Source organism: Thermobia domestica, chromosome 1, assembly GCF_964235325.1.
Source record: "Thermobia domestica chromosome 1, izTheDome1.hap1.1, whole genome shotgun sequence".
Classification (NCBI taxonomy): domain Eukaryota; kingdom Metazoa; phylum Arthropoda; class Insecta; order Zygentoma; family Lepismatidae; genus Thermobia; species Thermobia domestica.
In genome coordinates, this window is record NC_137454.1 from 152504927 (window position 1) to 152524404 (window position 19478).

Consider the following 19478-nt stretch of genomic DNA (forward strand, 5'->3'; position numbering starts at 1 on the left):
CTTTCTAGTGGTGAGTAGACCAAATTCAAATGTTTCCTTTATCCTTTTTGTTAACATAGTTGTGTTAATGAACAGTCTTGTATGTATTCAAACGGTTATTTTTGTCATGGCCGCCCACAGTAGTTCCCATTTTAAACATCACTAATCCCGAAATATATATTTCAATTTTCCTCAAAAACACACAGTACTTGAATTTTGATGGGCGCCACGTCGTAGGTATCAAAAACCCGTACAAGTGTATTCAGTTAATATTGGTGAGTTCAAACATTTAATATTTGCGTACTGACAGCATCTTATAGTCTGAAGAAATACAGCAACTTCATTTCGACTCCTTCCCTGGAAAACTTCTCGCGATACCCATGATTAATTTCTGTACATATTTTCCTCATTTTCTTAATATAATTTCATTAAGCTAACTAGTGATGCATACCCAATGAGTAATGGCAAGGGAAGTTGATAGATTTAGTATCCCGGCATTCGCCTGTTGGGACTGAGGGCGCATATTGGTGCATTTTCTGTTCAGCTCATCTTTTCTGTTTCTATTCTACTTTATTTAACTTCTGCATTGGCCGCAACAGCCACCAAAGGCTCCTTCCCATCAATATCTGATTGACAGGCCATACTTCTCCAGAACTGTAGGGCCCATTATTTCTGATTCCGAACGCCTGCGAAACGAATGCTTCCCACGTTCTTTTCTACTCCTATTACCGACTCCTACACCATATTTGGTGTAAGTATCTCTGAGTGACACCGCGCCCTTCCCTCGTTAGTTAATTCTCACTTCCTAAGATGGTACTTAAAAATATAGTGTTGGCAAACCTGACACCGGGAATGAGGAGTCATTATGGTTTCTCTTTCGTTCATTCTTTGTTTTCAGCTTGCTTGAAGTGAAAGTTAAGTATTGTTCCGTTCATTGTTTGCAGATTTGTAGTCATACTTATTTTGAGAAGTCAGGTAAATGCGTTAACAAATCTGATGATTTCTTTGTGTGTGGTGACGTGACATTTGCCGCCCAGAACATCCAATTACACACTCCTGAAGACAGCCTGCTACACTTATTTTGGTGTGAAATTAGGGGATCACGATAAACCTTGGAAACCCATATTTGCTGTAATTTTTGTTCCATAAATCTACGTGGATGGCTTATAAAAATAGACCTCCTTTGGCATTCCTGTGATTTGGAGAGCCGATAAATCATGTACATGATTGATATTTCTGTATGGTAACTCTTGTTAAAAAAGATATATCAAAAAAGAGGAAACTAAGCATGAAATACTCCAATATTCTATCAGTTATCCGACCAGCACCATTTGGGAAAGATCTCTCTGTACCTGAGTTTCCAAAGAGTACAGTTCTGCACTCAGATGAAGATAAAGACACTAAAGGAGCGATATCATACCCATACTCTGAAGCTTCCCAGGATACTGATTTCGCACCGGAGTTCCTGGGTGAATTACATAAAATTACCCAAGATGTACTACGTGATTTAATTCGAGACCTGAAGCTACCAAAAGATAATGCCGAGCCTCTAAGTTCTAGGCTTAAACGGGGAATATTCTACAACGTAATGTTAAAGTGTCAGTGAACAGGAGTTCTCCAACGGAATGAGCAAACAACATGAGAAGTGAAACCTCCGAAAGTGTTGTATACGGATTCTTGAGTAACCAATGAGTTCAAAATTATGTTAAACTTGTAAACAACCTTCTAGACCAGTATCATCAGTAAGGCTACAATATGTATTCACATCTAGATTTCTTCCCAGAAAACTGCGATACAGTAAGTATTGATTATGGTGGGCGCTTCCATCAAGACACTTTAACAATGGAACAAGGACATCAGAGTTGAGTTGAGTTGATTTTGAGTTTATCGTCCCGTTCAGCAGCGAGGCTATATGAGACGTGGACCTACTGATTAACGTGGAATCCGAATCACAAGGACATCAGAGTCTGTGAAACTATACCATGGTTGAAGACCACCAGAACAGTAATACAGACGATAAGCAAAGTAAAGACGCACTCACTTGTAGGCCACTATTTCTATATTTTAGATAGTAATTTCAATTCTTGTATGATTTTGTGGTTTTATTTGTTTTATTTTGTGTTATTTATGATTGATTAATTACGTTATAGTAGTATAATATAATACTACGGGTAAAATTGTGGTTTTCAATGTAATTATCCATAGAAGAATAAGCTAAGTATTTCTGAAACTAGACTTAACATTTAAAAAAATATATATTACCAAATTCGTTTCTTCTGACCCGAAATTAACAAGTTTGACTACTTTCATGGCAGTACTCTTGATTTGATGTTAGCTGTTATTTTCAAATATGAAACTGTTGATATTTAGAATAAACTAAGCTAACTAGATTAGAAACTGTGTACTGGACTTTTGACATTCGAATTGTATTTAGTTTCTTCACGGGCGCTCAGGCTATGGGTGAGTGGAATAGGAATTTGTAATAACGTGACATCTACGGAGGTTAAGATGATATTTGATAAGATATGATGATAAAGCAAATAATAAATAAGAAGAGATTTATGTCCCTGGGGTATAATAAAGACTGGATAAGGAGTTGAAGATGGCAGTTGATGAAAGTGATGCATTTAGTGAACGGGTGCTACCAATAATGGAACCAATAACCCGAGTTACTAGGTTTATGAATTTTAGGTAGATTAAATTTGGGTGATTTTTTGTGTTTCTGTAGTAAGTGCAAAATGATAGTTTGAGATAGACTTTTAAATGAAATGAAATGAAAAGACTAGTTTAACATTGCATGATTATACTCCGAGGCTAAGGGAGTGGTGATGATGATAATGAACAAAATAGTAGAATAAAGAGAGAGAAAATAGGAAAACTCCAAGAAAACAAACGCAAACGGTGTTTGACCACCAAAAGCCCACTTGGCGCGTGCTGAGAAAGAACAAGAGACCCCATGCATTAGAGGTGAGTGCTCTACCACTGAGCCATCGTGGCCTTCAAGTGGAAGTGGATATGCCTAACTAAAATTGGATTTCACTGAGAATATCATGGATAAGCGTCTTCTCCAGGGTTCTATAATAAATGCATTTCGAAAGCTGCTGTATGGTTTTGAACTAGTAATCTGGGTAATTACGATTCTATGCTGTTGAGAAATAGTCTTCGTTTTTTTTAATTGTATTATGTGAGTAACAAATATATGTTATAAAGATCTCTTCATATAAAAGTTGTCAGTACATTATATATATATAAACGATAGACTCCCAACTATCCAATTTAATGTGATGAAAGGGCTACTGGATAACAAAAACGCTAGATAGGCTGTAGATCTATAATTAGGCCGTACATCTATATATATTGTATTGATTGAGATTGTAGATCTCAATCAATACAATAATAATAATAATAATAAACTATCGATACCAAAACAAGCTTTTATTCAAATAATCTGATGTGGGCGCAATGGCTCAGTGGTAAAGCGTTCACCTCCGCTGCTTGCAGTCCCTAGTTCGATCCCAGCTCGCGCCGTGTGGACTTTGTAGTAGACAAACACCGTGTTTGTGGGTTTCTTCGGGGTTCTCCCATTTCCTTCCACTTTCTTCATTCCACCATTTCATTCATTCCTCATCATCACCGTCTCCTTTAGCCTAACCGGCATAACCGTGGGATGTAAAACTTTTAAGATTTCATTTCATTTTTTTCAAATATTCTGACCTCTCAGTACAGGCTAGTACTTTATAAATATTTATGTACTATACGTTTAAAAAAAAATCACTGCAGAAAAAGGAAGTCTGTAAGAGTAAAAATATTGCAGATATTTTAAAATGAAACTTATAATGTTTGACTTAATTGCAGGAAACAAAATGATGTACAATGTACATACAATTTTAAAATAAACGGAACATTAACGTAAAATGTAGGCCTAATTTTTAGCAAATGATTTAAACTGTCTTACTGCTCACTGATAAGTGATTACACAAATATGAAAAAGTAGTCCTAAAAAGAGTCAAAACTTAGTTTTTAGTTTTTAAAAAAGTCCCTGATAGGTTACTGCTTTTTCTCTGCAAAGTCATGTTTCTACATATGAAGTTGAGTCTAATAGATCGTTCAAAAACACTTACTCCTCGTTTTATTAAGAAGATATTTATTTTATGTTTCGGAACTTGGCCGGATAGTTGAGAACAGAATACTCGACAGTTTACCGTGTATATCCCTTAGCTCCCCCTCCCCAAACCCCCAACGAGAAGAGTCTCTCACTTCCTTTGCTTAGCAACTGTGCCGTGCCGTGGAATATCAGCGAACCTCAACGGGAGTATACGACGGCACCCTCGTACATATGAGTGAGGTCGACAGACCAGCCGCGAAGCGCCACTACGGTTGGTGCGAAGCGTAAGAAAATTTTCAAAAATAAACTCTGCTTTTCTTTGATTTTGAGCACTTTTTATTAGTTTTTTCCTTCCATTATATATATATATATATATATATATATATATATATAGAGAGAGAGAGAGAGAGAGAGAGAGAGAGAGGAAAATTCGGAAGGAAAAACCATCGCCGCCTGCGATCTCTTAGCGCCTTCCCAAATAGCATAGACAAGCGAACAGGGCCTAGTTCCTTTAGAAGCCACTGTGGCGCTAGTTACGTGCACCAATATTTTCTCTGTGTAGCAGGGAATTGAAATAGCTAGCTATAACAGGAAAAGAATTCTTAAGTCCCCCCACATTGTTTTTAAATTATTTTTAAAATTGAATACAATTAGTATCGATTAATTAAGAATAAAATATAATACAAACACACTGAGAAGAAATCCTTTACAAATTACAAACGAAGTACTTCCCCAGATAATAGCTTGGCATTTAGAAATTTTGCATGTTCAAAACATCCTGTTTCAACATCTGCTATGTTCTTCAGCAACACTGGAACTATTACATCGCAAATTTTTACACTTAATTTGAATGAATGATTGTCCGAAAAGAGGCACTGCAAATACTAAACGTGTTGCAGAAAGGAAACAATATAGGCGGAAAGAGTTTCCGAAATTTGGGTGTTCACAAACCGATGGGCCTTTTCAACAACGTGAATCACCCATACTAGTTCTTTTGTAAAATAGCACATTACGTTTCTACTGTCTTGTTTATATATCAAGTTCATAAGCGTGGAATTGCATTTGTTCTGGCCGATAATTTTGTGACATGAGGCACAATCTATACTTTGAATAATTTTCCGATCTACAGAACTTCCTAAGAAAGCAGTAGAAGCTAATTTCACTGTTCCTAATAAAATGTCTGAAAACAAAACCATAAATGGGAACATTAAAGTATTATACAAATTGTGACAATAGTAGTGAACAATAGGCTAAAATGTTATGAATTGACTAATTTCTTAAAAATGTTATGAGTTGACTAATTTCTTATTGTGTATATAGTGTGTACAGACTGAATTGTTAAGGATTCGATTTCATTTGCATTATGATTTAACTGAATTTCACTTTTAGTTGACACTTTAATGAATGTGTCTATTTTTCTCCTAGTGCAAAATGGTTATATTTTTTCCTGGCATTATCATATTAGTAGGTTTAATATTGTAGATTGTCAGAAATACATAAATATCTTTCTAAAACATGGGATCTTTGTATATTATTATTATCTGTTTTAGCAAGATGTAAATAGGAGTCTACTAATATATTATTACGATATTTCACAAAATAAATAAAATCATTTTATCTATTGTAGATAAATATTAGGGAAATTTGGGGTTACCACTGGCACACCAAATACTGGGATAGTATCTGAAATACAGGCTCTGGGTTCTTCTTCTATCCCATTAGCAAGGGCATCAATTTTGGGAAGCTTTGTAGGCCGGGCCCCCCGGAGTTGAAATTGGCTCCCCTAATGGGGGGGGGGGGAATGCTAAGTTGAAGTAGGTTCTCCAATTTCTACAGTACATGGTAATTCGTTTTCCTGTTCTACTAAAGCGTATCTGCCATAGGACTCCCCCAAAGTTACACAGAAATCGGTAGTCTTGCCCATAAGTTAAAGGTTTTAAGTTTTTTTTTTTCTTTCTTTAGAAAAGAATTAACCTACGCATAGATCCCATTACTAATCAGAAACATAATAAATAAAATTAATTACACAAGCAAAAAACAACACTTACTAGATCAGTATGAAGACCAGTTAACAATTCTGTAACTATCTGCTATGGGGATATATGCTTCAGAATCAGGAAAGTAATCGGGAATATTTTCCTTTGAAATAGTAGTAGAATTTGCAGTGGAAGGCAGCGATAGCAATCCACTTTTCAAAATTCGATTTATTGTATATACAATGGCTCTGCTAACCAAGATAACATTGCTCGTAGACAAAATGATACACAACAATATACCATAATTAAAACAATAAAAGAACATTTTTGTGTTGTTAATTTTACCACATAAAGATACTGCAAGTATTATGCAACTATAGTGCCTACACACGCCACGTGACTTCTTTTGTTAGCAAGGAGAAAAATCACGCAAAACACCACACTTAGGGTTCCCAAATGTCCCGGATTTTAAGGGACAGTCCCTTATTTTATGATTTTGTCTCGCGTCCCGGGGAGCTTCGATACGGGGCAGCAAAAGTCCCATATTTTGCCCAAATGACAAATTTACCTCAGACGACGACTTTAAAGCCCACAATTTTTTAATGAGTCGTCATGAGTGTGGCCAGTAAATAGCAAATGCTATTTCAGAAAAGCTCCGAGTTGCCAAATTTATTTAAAGTCGTATCCTTTTGCCTAAGGATCCCACCGTCAAATTCATTTGTGGAAAGAGTTTTCTCACATATGAATTTGAAATGGACTGACACAGAAATATGTGTTTCTGTCCAGTTGATGACAGCTGAGTTTTTCGACAGCCTATAGAAAAACTAAAACTTGAAAAAGATTATAAGTACAGTTAAGTCAAGCGTGAAGTAGGATTTTTGAAATAGTTTAGATTACGTAAATCCAATATTTTAAAAGTAAGATTTACCTACTTTTTCTTAGATTTATATTAACTCATTGTATTAGTTCATACTTTTGTATTTCTTTCAGTCTAAAATTATTACTTTTTTTATGTGATGCCTGGTTCATTTTCTACCACTAGATCATGTTTATTAAAACCTTCCCGTTAATACTCATTGAAATTCATCAACCCATCCCTTATTTAGACTATTTTTATTTTGCAATCCTGACCACACTACACGTGTCTAAATCCACTAAGACTTACGTGACAGACAACCTGTCCTTCTGTTTAGTGCACGTTAGTAACGCCACAACGGCCGAAAGGTCAACTATCCCCTGTACGCTAAATCTCATGTTACGAGAGGGATATGGTAAGGTGCTAAGGGATCGTAGCCGGCGATGGAAAAACAAAAGAAAAGAAGGAGAAAGAAAAAAAAGAGAGAACAATTTCTTGGAATATTTTAGATCAACAGTAGTATTTACCAATCTAATATTTAATTTGACCAGGGTCATATTTATACTTGTGCGCACACACACACACACACACACACAGATATATATATATTTTTTAAAATCTCTCCGGTACTGTAAGCTATACGAAAGGATGAAAAGCTCGAGTAGGTGAGTTCGTTTATTGAGATGGATCCCACTGAGATTTTGAATTAGTATTTATTCTTGTCCAACTATATATTTTGGGTAGAGTAGTAGTTCCTTATCTATGGACATCCATGCGCAAATAGATGAGTCAGATTTGATGAGAGTCTTCAAAGAGCCAAGTTTTCAAAGAGCTGTTGCCCGATTAAATGCGTTTACCGGTGTAGTGAGGTTATTTCAGTATTGCACGCTGCAGAGCACTAAATATGAACGATAAAACGCTTCTTGGTTTGTGGTCATAAAGTAAGAAGGAGACCCTATATATTCAATTAAATCAGATACATCAGGAAATCTTCCTAAAAGTGTATGGTTGAATATATTTTACAATTATTATCAATAAGGGAAAAGAGTCAATGTATGAATTTTAAATAAAATAGCTACTTTAAAAAAAAAAAGAAAAACACAGTACCTTTAGCCTAGCAAAAAAACCGTACGTAAATAGTATCTATTATTATTTTCTGATATGTTACATCAATGAAAGACTATACATAAAATCTAAGCTAGGTAATTTATACACAAGCATATAAAAGTTAAATCTTACCATAATTCAAAAGTAAGAAGACAATTTCATGAACAGACGGAAACCATTCGTATCTAAATTCACGAAATTGAGCCTCAAGTATTTGATAACATCTATGTACTATTCCAAAATCTTCATGAACAGCCATCAAACGAAACAGGAACAAAGATACACCACGGCAAAGCTCTTTATCCCTATTAAGTATCTAAAATAAAGGTAAACATTTATTCGGATAATATTATCGTAACACTTAAAGTAAAATTATAAGTACTACTATGAGCAAAATAAATGACGCGTCTCTTTATTTTGAAGTTTTTTGAAAATATCTCCGTTTTCTTTATATGTTCGAAATTTCGGAAGGTTTCCCCAGCAGGACAGGTTAATAACAAACCCGTTTTTAATATTTGTGTTAGATATTAGCTTAAAATAAAGAAATTAGAAGCAAAAAACATTAAATCGACAGAAATCTCGAGAATTACCAACTCTGCTAAAGTGGGAAATTTTCAAGAACGCGAGGGAATTCTGCAGTTCAACACGAAGCAGCGACATCTATGTCATTGAGAGAAGCGTGAATTAGATCTACAAACGAAAATTTTAACGAAATATTTCTAGTATGTCTTATTATATGCATTATCAGCGAACTCCAAATATATGAATCTATGCTAAGTATTAACGTATAGATAGTGCAAATAGTGGAAATTACCTATGGAAAAAGACGAACTGTTAGCCCAATCGTAATGAAAAATCGTCTTTACTGTAGAACAGGTTCAGCTTACGTAACAAAGCAAATAGCTCAGTTAGATAAAGCAACGAGTTTGTATACCGAAGGTAGACGGTTCGAATCCCGTGGAAGTACTGTTGTCATTTTTATCACTAAGGTTATTTTATTTATTTTTTATTTGGGAAAGAATCAAAATGTAACATATGTGTAAAACTCATGACGATACCAAAAAAAAAAAAAAGTTTGGATATTTTGATAACAGATTTCCCTATTAAATGTTTAATTTTCTCTATAAATATTTGTCTTAAATTGAAATTGTTTTGAATTTACTACATAAGGAAATTTGCCCGAAGGAGGAGAACTCAAGTAATTGATATTCTATGTAAAAGCAACCTATTGTAGAATGATGATGCTTCTTACCTTCAGCACATAATCTTAACGTTAGAGAGTCAGAGAGAGAAAAATCCTGTTTTTCCTCCCCTATGACCACTCATCTTAAAGCTCTATCTATAATGATTCGTGTCACATAATTTCGGCTCTCCAAAGACATTCATATTTATTATTATTATTATTATTATTATTATTATTATTATTATTCCTGAATACGAGCCAGAGCCCACTCTGAAAAATTGCATCTGGCGTTCTGAGTGAAAGTTCTATGGGATTATTAGAAAAATATATTCCCGTTTCCACGCTGATGGTAGAATTTCTTAAACAGTTATTGAATTACGTTCGAAAGGTAGGCGTAAATAGCGCCCCCGCAACAATGTGGCGTGGGGACCGCACAAGCTGCAAGGCCAAAAAATATACAGAAAGTACGCCGGGGCGGAGCAGGCCAAATTTTCACACGGGCAAAGTGACTTTTTGGCGCCCTTCCCCTAGTAGTAGCCTATATTTTACATTTTATCATAGTGTTTTTAATAGTTTAAACCAGGAGCGTCATTTCAGATTTTGCTTTGGGGGGGGGGGGGGCAAGACCTCTTGATATAAGTAAAATTTCGCGTTTTTCACTGATTTACTACTATTCTAATGATAAAATCTATATACATCTCAAACTCAGGGGGGGGCAAATGCCCCTCCCTGCCCTCCCTAAATGATGCCCCTGTTTTAAACCCATTTTCAAAAAGAAATTCATTACCTAGGAAAACTTCACAAAGAATATGGCCCGCTATAAACAATACCAACTCCACCCCCTCTGGTCTAGTGGCTAGCACGCCTGCCGTCTGTGGTACCGGGTCCAATTCCCGGTGGATTACTGTTGAACGATAAAAGTGGTTCGGATTCCACTATAATTAGTATCCACATCTCCCTTGCCCATTAAGGCATAACCGTGGAACGCTAAACTCAAGCAAACAAACAAACAATACTTAATTCCCGGCACTCTTTATTCTACATGCCATCTCTCAATTTTTCGATACAGCCCCCTTAGTACTATGAAACTCTCTTCTTCCATAGTGAAATGTAAAAAGATCATATAATTGCCACTACTTTACAAGAATATAAACCAAAAACGTCAGTAGAAAGCACATTGTAAAATTTACTTTTTGAGGCTCGTTTTGGTGCCCCTCTTTCTCTGGCACCCCGGGCAGTCGCCCGGCCCTTAGTCCGCCCTTGAAAGTACGGACGCATAACTAAGGACTGCGGAGGAGAGGTTAACCTTCATGTTATGCCACTGGTTTGACGTGTTTGAAATGTTCAGTAAGTGATCGGTTAGTGAAATAATTTCGACGGTTACTGATGTTTAAAGTTTAGCTAAGACAAAGCTACCTAACCAAATACATTTGATATCGCGATGTCACAATTTGATTTTTCCTCACATAAAAAAGATAAAAACAATAGTAATAAAAACCCTCACTCGTACTGGGCTCCTAACTAACTAACAACCTAATTCGTACAGACTAGTTGCTCTGACCAACTGAGTTTCGATTTCTTACGTGAGAGAAGTCTGTTATATTAAGAGGCATGCTTTTCATTATCAAAACTGTTCGAAGTAATACGAACATGGCTTAAGAACAGAGACGGAACTGAATTACCACTCGATTGACCTTGAGGGCAAATCACCAAAGCGTAGCTATAAACGTAAGTTCCAGCATGCATTTCTCTGGAGTTGTGTTCAGTATTCCTATCTGCCAGTCATGCTTGTTCGTAGGAGTAATATGTTACAAACCTAACCTTTCGATAGAGCACAATGACAGAGAATCAGAGGAAAGAAACTCTTGCCATTGTGAACGTGGGATACCACACTGTGCAATAAAACTGACGCGTCTCCTTGAAGTGATATTTCGTCGAAAATAACTCGTTTTCCTTTATATAGTCTATCCGAAGTTTTTGAGGGTTTCAAAATGAGGAAATGTTACTGACAAACAAGAACGCATTTATGGGTGGGTCTAGGGGGTCCGGACCCCCTCTGAAACCCCAACTTTTCTGTAAATTTAGCCTAATTTTGGGGATTATCTTTTAAAATTTTATTATAATTTATCCTAATATTGAAGTCGGACCCCTCCCGAAATAAATTACTGCATACGTGTCTCTGACAATTTTCAATATATTCGTTAAATAATAAAGTAAAATAACTAAATTAGGAGCAAAAAGCTTTAACACGGGCTAACTTTTGTCTACTGCCAATATTGCTAGAAGGGATATTAATAGCAAAAACTGCTAGTCAATGCTAAACCTTGGAACGTCATCCCGAACAACAAGTCTATTATTGAGAACTACATATGAAACATGTTATTAAAACTTATCCAGCTTTTATCTGGCATGAAATTATTATATACACCAAAATTCACTCTCCTAAAATGTGTATCTAAACAATGTACGAAGCAATGAAAATTTTTTATCGAAATATTTGGGCAGGAAACTCTAACAGCCAGCCATTTTATTTAAATCGTAATAAACCCTGTAACCGTACGTTAACGTGAGGACAAAGCTTGGTCCATTGGTAAATTGTTTGAAGAATAAAAACTCAATGTTCGTAGGTTCGAATCTATCCAGTCACCACAACATTTTATTCTTATGTGTAACGATGAAATAAGAAAAAAAATGTATAACCGTTAAGACAAAACTTCAACCAAGTCTGAAGAGAACAATACTAAAATAGTAACACAATGACGTCAACCAAAAATTATTTCATGCAGCGTTTGGACGAAATTACAGCTGTTAACAATTGCAGAAATAAAAACAGGCTGATAGCTGTAATGCAATCTAGACTTCTGAATGCATTTACTTCCTGAAAACTTCCGTCTCGTCATTGGTATGCCGTTAATCATTGTAAAACCTTTCAATTGGAAGTGAAATGACACAAACTAAAACAGTTTTAAATCAATAAATAATGTCTATGTGTAAAAGTAGGTGTCTTTTATCTGTAGTTCTGAGTTCCTTTTACTTTGAAGTGACAAATGAGAGAAGAAAGTATGGTGTTCGAAAAAAAAATCAAATTTGAGATTTCAACGAATTTATACGTATTATAGCCCCTAACACCGAAAAAGTTATTTTTCGATACATGTCTATCTGTTCGTCCGTCCGTTCGCTACACTTTTCTGTGCACTCGCCTAGAGGCCATACCGTTCAACTTATCTGCACCAAATTTTAGTTTAAGATTTTCATAGTATTTCCTATAGTTTTTTTTATTTCCCTCCTACTCCCAAAACAAGGGTAGTTTCCTGTACGACGAAAATAGAAAAAAGATATTTTCTCATAACTGGCTCTAACGATCTTGTTTTCTTTCTTTTTTTATAAATCAATATTTAATTAGCAACCCTGTTTTGTGGTATAAGGCATTTATCTGAGAAAAATCTACAAGGGGTAGTTTATACTAAGGGGGTGAGTTTTTTCTCAGTGATTTTCTCAAAATGGACTCAAATGTTTTCGTTCATATTTCATAAATAAAGATTTCATTAATAACTTATCAATATGGCATAACTCGTTTGTCCTAAAAAAATGCGAGGGGTAGTTTATTCTTGGTGGAGTGTTGTCTGGGCGATTTTCTCAAAAACGACTCAAAAGAGTTTATTCATATTTCAAAAATAAATATTTCGTTAATAACCGAACAATATGGCAAAACTCGTTTGTCCTGAAAAAATATGCGAGGGGTATTTTACTCTTGGGGGTGTTTTTCCTCCACGGTTTTCTCAAAAATGAGTCAAGCAATTTTGTTCGTACTCAGAAATAAATATTTCATTAAAAACCTAGTAATATGGAATAACTCGCTTACCCTGAAAGAATCCTCAAGAGATAGTTTATTCGGGGAGTTATTTTTCCCTCACGATTTTCTCAAAAATTACTCGGACAATTTTATTGATGATTCATAAATAAGTATTTCATTAATAACCCTATATTTTAGTATAAGTCATTTCTATGAAAAACAATTACAACGGATAGTTTATTTTTGGGGTCAAGGTTATTTCCCCGACAATTTTCTCGAACGACAGGCGATTTTGTTCAAATTTCGCAAATAAATATTTCATTAATAACCAAAAGTATATCTTAACTCATTGTTCGAAACAATTCACAAGAGGTAGGTTACTCTTCACGTGTTCTTTTGAACGACTTTCCCAAAGTGACTCATTTGATTTTTTTCATATTTCATAAACAATGATTGCATTAATTGGTCTATTATATGTCTAATGAAAATGTGCTCAAAGTGTGAGTTAGCTTTGTAGTGTGGATTTTCTTCAATCGAAGTTTTTTATTCGATAATCTGACATTCGATGTATTTGAATAATACGATAATTTTATTCGTATTATCCAAATACACACTTCAGTAACAACTGCGGCCTAACACAGTTAAGAAATTGAATTGAAAAAGTTTAGTGCGGTGGCCCTGTAATTGAATATTTTTTGAGAAACTCCCTAGCTTTTTGTGGTAAACTTAGGCTTTTCTTTTTCGAGCGACAAAAGAGAGAAGAAAATATAGTGATTATGAAAATAATATCAAATTCAGATTTCAACGGATTTACATGTTTCATGGCGTCTACATACCGAAAATGTGACTTTTTGACACCCGTCCTTCCGGTCCGTCCGTTCGGCACACTTTTATATGCACTCGCCTAGAGGCCATACCGTTCAACTTATCTACACCAAATTTTAAACGTAGGGTTTACTTAGTATTCTTACAGGAGCTTTTCCATTTTTTCCTACCACCTAAAATAAGTGTGGTTTACAAACAGCCGAAAATCGAAAAACGCTATTTTCTCAAAAATGGTTTTAACAATTTTGTTTATTTTTCATTAATCAATATTTAATTAACAACCCTATATTGCAGTATCAGATATTTCTCTTAGAAAAATTTACAAGGGGTAGTTTATTCTTGGAGGTGACTTTTTCTCGACGATTTTCTCAGAAAAGACCCTGGCGAATTTTGTACACACTTCATAAATAAATATTTGACCTTACAACATGGTATAAGTCAATTGACCTGAAAAATATATGAGTAGTAGTTTATTCTTGGACTTGAATTTATTCTCAGTGAGTTTCTCAAACACGACCAGTTGGCAATCCTGTATCTCGACAACGAAGCTGAATTCGAAAACTGCAAGAGGACCATTTGTCTCCTTTTGATGTCACGAATCACCTCCCGAAGTTTGTGGACATCTTTCAGGTTCACCCTTAATGAAGCTTCTTTTCGAAAAGTTAACTATTAACTTTAGGCATTGTTTATCTTTTTTTAAATCACAAATGTTGTTATTAATTTTAAGGCAGAGAACTACTTCTGAGAGAATAGATCTTGAAAGATAATATTAAAACTTAGACTTTTGTTTTCGAGACATTCCAGACAAGACGAGACATTTTACAAGCTATCTCGTATCCAAAACATTTGCCTCGTATTATCTTGGATGTCACAAAGCGCGTCTTGTCTCTTTCTCGAGATATGTCTTATCTCGTGCGCATTCGTTAACACTTGAAAAGGATTATCTTTCTACTCAAAGCATTGTTTTTATAATGGTTGCATATTTATGATAATTGCTGTCCACATAAATTACAGTCCTTTCAGTTGAATTAATTTTTATTATTATTATTATTGAAATTGCAATATCTAGTTTAACGTTGGTCGATTATGCACCTACGCTAAGGGAGAATGATGATGAATGAAATGGTGAAATGAAGAAAGTGGGAGGAAAATGGAAAATCTCAAGAAAACACATACCCATGCACACGGTATTTGTCCACCTCAAATTTCACTTGGCGCGAAGTGGAATCGAGCCACGGACCCCATGCACCAAAGGTGAATGCTCTATTATTATTATTATTATTATTATTATTATTATTATTATTATTATTAATAATAATAATAATAATAATAATAATAATAATTGTAGCGAGCTCAACGGGTTTCAACCGTTCGACTTAACCAACGTTTGGGTGCCTATTCGTTCGTCGGCTCCATGAGAACTTCTCATAAAAGACATTTCATTTTAATGAAACTAGTAAGTGCCTTCTTTTAGCTCTGCGAAGTAACTATTGCTTGGAATATGAATCTGCAAAACATACGAGGTAAAATTAACCAAATGGTGCAAGTTTCCACTTATATATACAAAACAATTTTGCAATATCAACTACGTGAATCTTGTCCCATAAAGAAGCCGAAACCCCTACACCGAAGAGCCCTCCGAGATTTGATCATTGTCCACACGGACTGAAATTGTCATTTGAAGCCAAGGCTTTAATATGAAGCCAATAATTTCTTTAAAATAGACGGAAAATTCGGAAGTTATAAGCATTTTCATATTTTTGCCTTTTCTTATAAGGGAGCCGTAGCCCCCTATACTGAAGAGCCCCCCCCCCCCGGAGATTTGATCATTGTCCACTCGGACTGAATTTGTCATTTCAAACCAACACTTTAATACGAAGCAAAATATTTCTTTAAAATAGACGAAAAATTCGAAAGTTATAAACATGTTAATAATTTTGCCTTTTCTCATAAGGGGGCCGTATTAGCCTACACTGAAGAGCCCCACGAGATTTGATGATTGACCACTTGGACTGAAATTCTCATTTGAAACCATAACTTTTAATATGAAGCCAAAAATTAAACTTTTACATCAATTTAAACTGACTGGGTTCCGGTTCCCCCCCACTATTGTTTAGTTTAGTTAAGTGGTAATTTATGACAGCTTCACATCATCAAAAGAATGTTTCACTTCAACTCCCCTCCCCCAGGAGTTCGTGCTGGATCCACCACTGGAATCAATAGACACTCTTCCTATTCTTTTTGTCACCCTTGTGTGTAGGGGCTCCCTCGTACAAATAAAGAAGCGGTAATATTACAATCAAGGGGCGCTATATATTAGGTATTTTTTTAGTTACCTACCCCTAACCGCACAGGGCCATCTTTCGTAGAATAAAAAATATTACGTGATATTCCAATCATGAAAGGGAAGAGGATGCTGTAAATATATTTCTTATTCATTTTGTCTGTCCTGCTTATCAAAAATTACTTTCTGTTGGAAGGGTACTGAAATGAGAGGGGCAAAATAAAAAGTCGTACCCCCTCCTACATGGTTGCTCAAATAAGTACTAAAGAAAGCATTTTAAACTAAGATATTTAAGATTTAAACTAGGAAACTAAGATATCCTTACATTATGTAAGGATGGCATATTCAGGATTATTATTATTATTATTATTATTATTATTATTATTATTATTATTATTATTATTTGAATGTTTTTGGAGCACCGAAATTTTGTGAGACGAACAGTGATATGTAGAGGTTTAAGATGGGTGGTCATAGAGGAGGAAAAACCAGGATTTTTCTCTGTCTGACTCTCTAACGTAAAGATTATGTGTTGAAGGTAAGAAGCATCATCATTCTACAATAGGTTGCTTTTACGTAGAATATCAATTACTTGAGTTCTCCTCCTTCGGTCTACTTACCTTATGTAGTAAATTCAAAACAATTTCAATTCAATACAAATACATTGTAAAACTTTTCCGTAATTAAACATCTAGGGAAAATTAAACATTTAATAGGGACATCTGTTATCAAAATATCCAAACACGTAGATAGAAGAGTATCTAGTGAGAAATATTGTGAAACTTTATAAAATTCTCCAAATTAGAATTAACATTTACTGGGAAACATTCGTTATGCGCCAGCGAGCATATGGTGAGCAGTGAGCACAGGGGAAATAATTATAAACTGTTTGCAAACAAAATTAGGGACGCTAATGCAAGTGCGACAACGGCATTTTTTTCTTTTTTTGGTATCGTCATGAGTTTTACACATACGTTACAATTTAATTCTTTCCCACATAAAAAAATAAATAAAATAACCGTAGTGTAGAGATAAAAATGACAACGGCACTTCCGTGGGATCGAACCCGCTACCTTCAGCATACAGACTCATTGCTTTAACTAACTGAGCTATTTGTTTTTTTACGTGAACTGAGCCTGTTCCGGTAAAGACGATATTTCATTACGATCGTCATACCAATTCGTCCTTTTCCATAGATAATTTCCACTATTTGCTCTATCTTTATGTTAATACTTAGCATATATTCATATATTTGGAGTTTGCAGATAATGCATATAATAAGACATACTAGAAATATTCGTTAAAAGTTTAGTTTGTAGATTTAATCCACATTTCTCTCAATGACATAGATGTCGCTGCTTCGTGTTGAAATGCAGAATTCCCTCGTGTTCTTGAAAATTTCCCACTTTAGCAGAGTTGGTAATTCTCGAGATTTCTGTCGATTTAATGTTTTTTGCTTCTAATTTCTTTATTTTAAGCTAATATCTAACACAAATATTAAAAACGGGTTTGTTATTAACCTGTCCTGCTGGGGAAACCTTCCGAAATTTCGAACATATAAAGAAAACGGAGATATTTTCAAAAAACTTCAAAATAAAGAGACGCGTCATTTATTTTGCTCATGGTAGTACATGTTAACAACAGTTAAAATTATAATACTATTGAAAACAAGTTAGATAATGAAGTAAAGTTGTGTTTCAAACTGAATTCAAACTTAAATAAAATTGCTACCTTTCCACCATGTATACTGGAATGCCTCGTGCCTTGATCGTCGAAGTTCGGAAATTTGCGAAAAATACAAATGTGAACTGATCCTATTCTGTTGGGATTGTCCACATGAGTAGTGCAAAACGAGCATTTGTAGTTGAATCAGTGCAATTTTAACTACGAGAGAGTAAATGTAAATTTGTACATAACTTATATCCAACTCAAAATCAAGTGAACTGCTGAATATTTTTGGAAATGAATGACAATGAGTAGAAGAGATTTGATATGTAAATACTACAAGGTGGCAAAAATGAAAGTAGTCCGTGTAAGAATAAAGGAAATGTAGTGAAATTACAGAAACGAAGAGCTGAAATGGACTTACCATTTATTTACAATGAAAAATAGAGAGAAAAATACCGTGAAAAATACATTTATAGAAGATGTTGAAAGTGACCTCCTGCGACATCAATACACAGCTCTGCACGTGTAAGCATATTCAGATACACCCAGAGTAGAGTTCGGATATCGATGGCGGCCACTTCATGGCTAATGTTGTCTTTCAGTTTCTATATTGTGTGTGGATTAGTTTTGCTCTTCAGGTATCCCCACAGGAAGAAATCACATGTTGTTAAATCCGGCGAACGTGGTGGCAACAAATCTTTGCTGACAGTTCGTTCCTCAGAGAAGATATAGTGGACTCGTTCCAGGGATACCTTAGAAGTATGGCATATTGCCCCATCTTGCTGGAAGAAGCAGTATTGTCTTTCATATTCAGTGAATTGAGCACAAAATTCATCAAAAATTTCCATATATGCAACCGTCTTGAGGCTAGTGTCAAAAAATATCGGTCCAATGATGCGCATTCCTGTTACACCGCACCAAATGCCGATTTTTTCATCATGGAGTGGTTGCTGATAAACAATGTTAGGGTTCTCCGTTGCCCAGCACTTCATGAATTCACATGACTGGAATGATGAAACCATGCTTCATCACTCATGATTAAGGCCCGGATTTTTATGTTTTTACATATTTTTTCCTTTGTATGTACGCAGGTGAAAATATGAAATGTTCGCAAATTACGAAGTAAAGAGCCATATAAACCAAAATCACGTTACATATTTTTACATATTTTGAAGTCTGTTACATATTTTCCGTCTACTGTACATGGGATACGGACAAAATCTCGCGGCCGAAACATCGCCGTCCAAAATCTCGCCGGCCAAAACCTCGCGGGACAAAATCTCGCCGGGCCAAAACCTCGCCGCCCAAAACCTCGCGTGGCCAAAACCTCGCAACCCAAAACCTCGCGGGACAAAATCTCGCCGCCCAAAACCTCGCGGGACAAAATATCGCCGGGCCAAAACCTCGCCGCCCAAAATCTCGCCAGGCCAAAACCTCGCCACCCAAAATCTCCCGGGCCAAAACCTCGCCGCGAATGAAACTTTTCTTTAAAATTTACCCAATGTGTTTCTTAATATGCAATTCCACATTAGAAATAATAATAATAATAATAATAATAATAAGAAGAAGAAGAAGAAGATGATGAAGAAGATACAAAACATCGTGTGCGTGGGCATTCTCGGGTTATTCCCGTTTCCTCCCACTTTCTTTATTCGATCATTTCCTTCATCCTGGTCATCTACGTCTCCTTTAACCTATAGGA

General features: G+C 35.4%; 1 protein-coding gene across 2 annotated transcripts in view; it reads right to left on the reverse strand.

Annotated features, from left to right (window-relative positions):
• LOC145690017 (SMC5-SMC6 complex localization factor protein 2-like) overlaps nt 1-19478 on the reverse strand; it is a 96474-nt gene that overhangs the window by 36139 nt on the left and 40857 nt on the right. For both annotated transcript variants that reach the window (XM_081764509.1, XM_081764504.1), the window contains exon 6: nt 8156-8339. In XM_081764509.1, coding sequence (XP_081620635.1) covers nt 8156-8339 — 184 coding nt within the window. The remainder of the gene's footprint in view (nt 1-8155; nt 8340-19478) is intronic.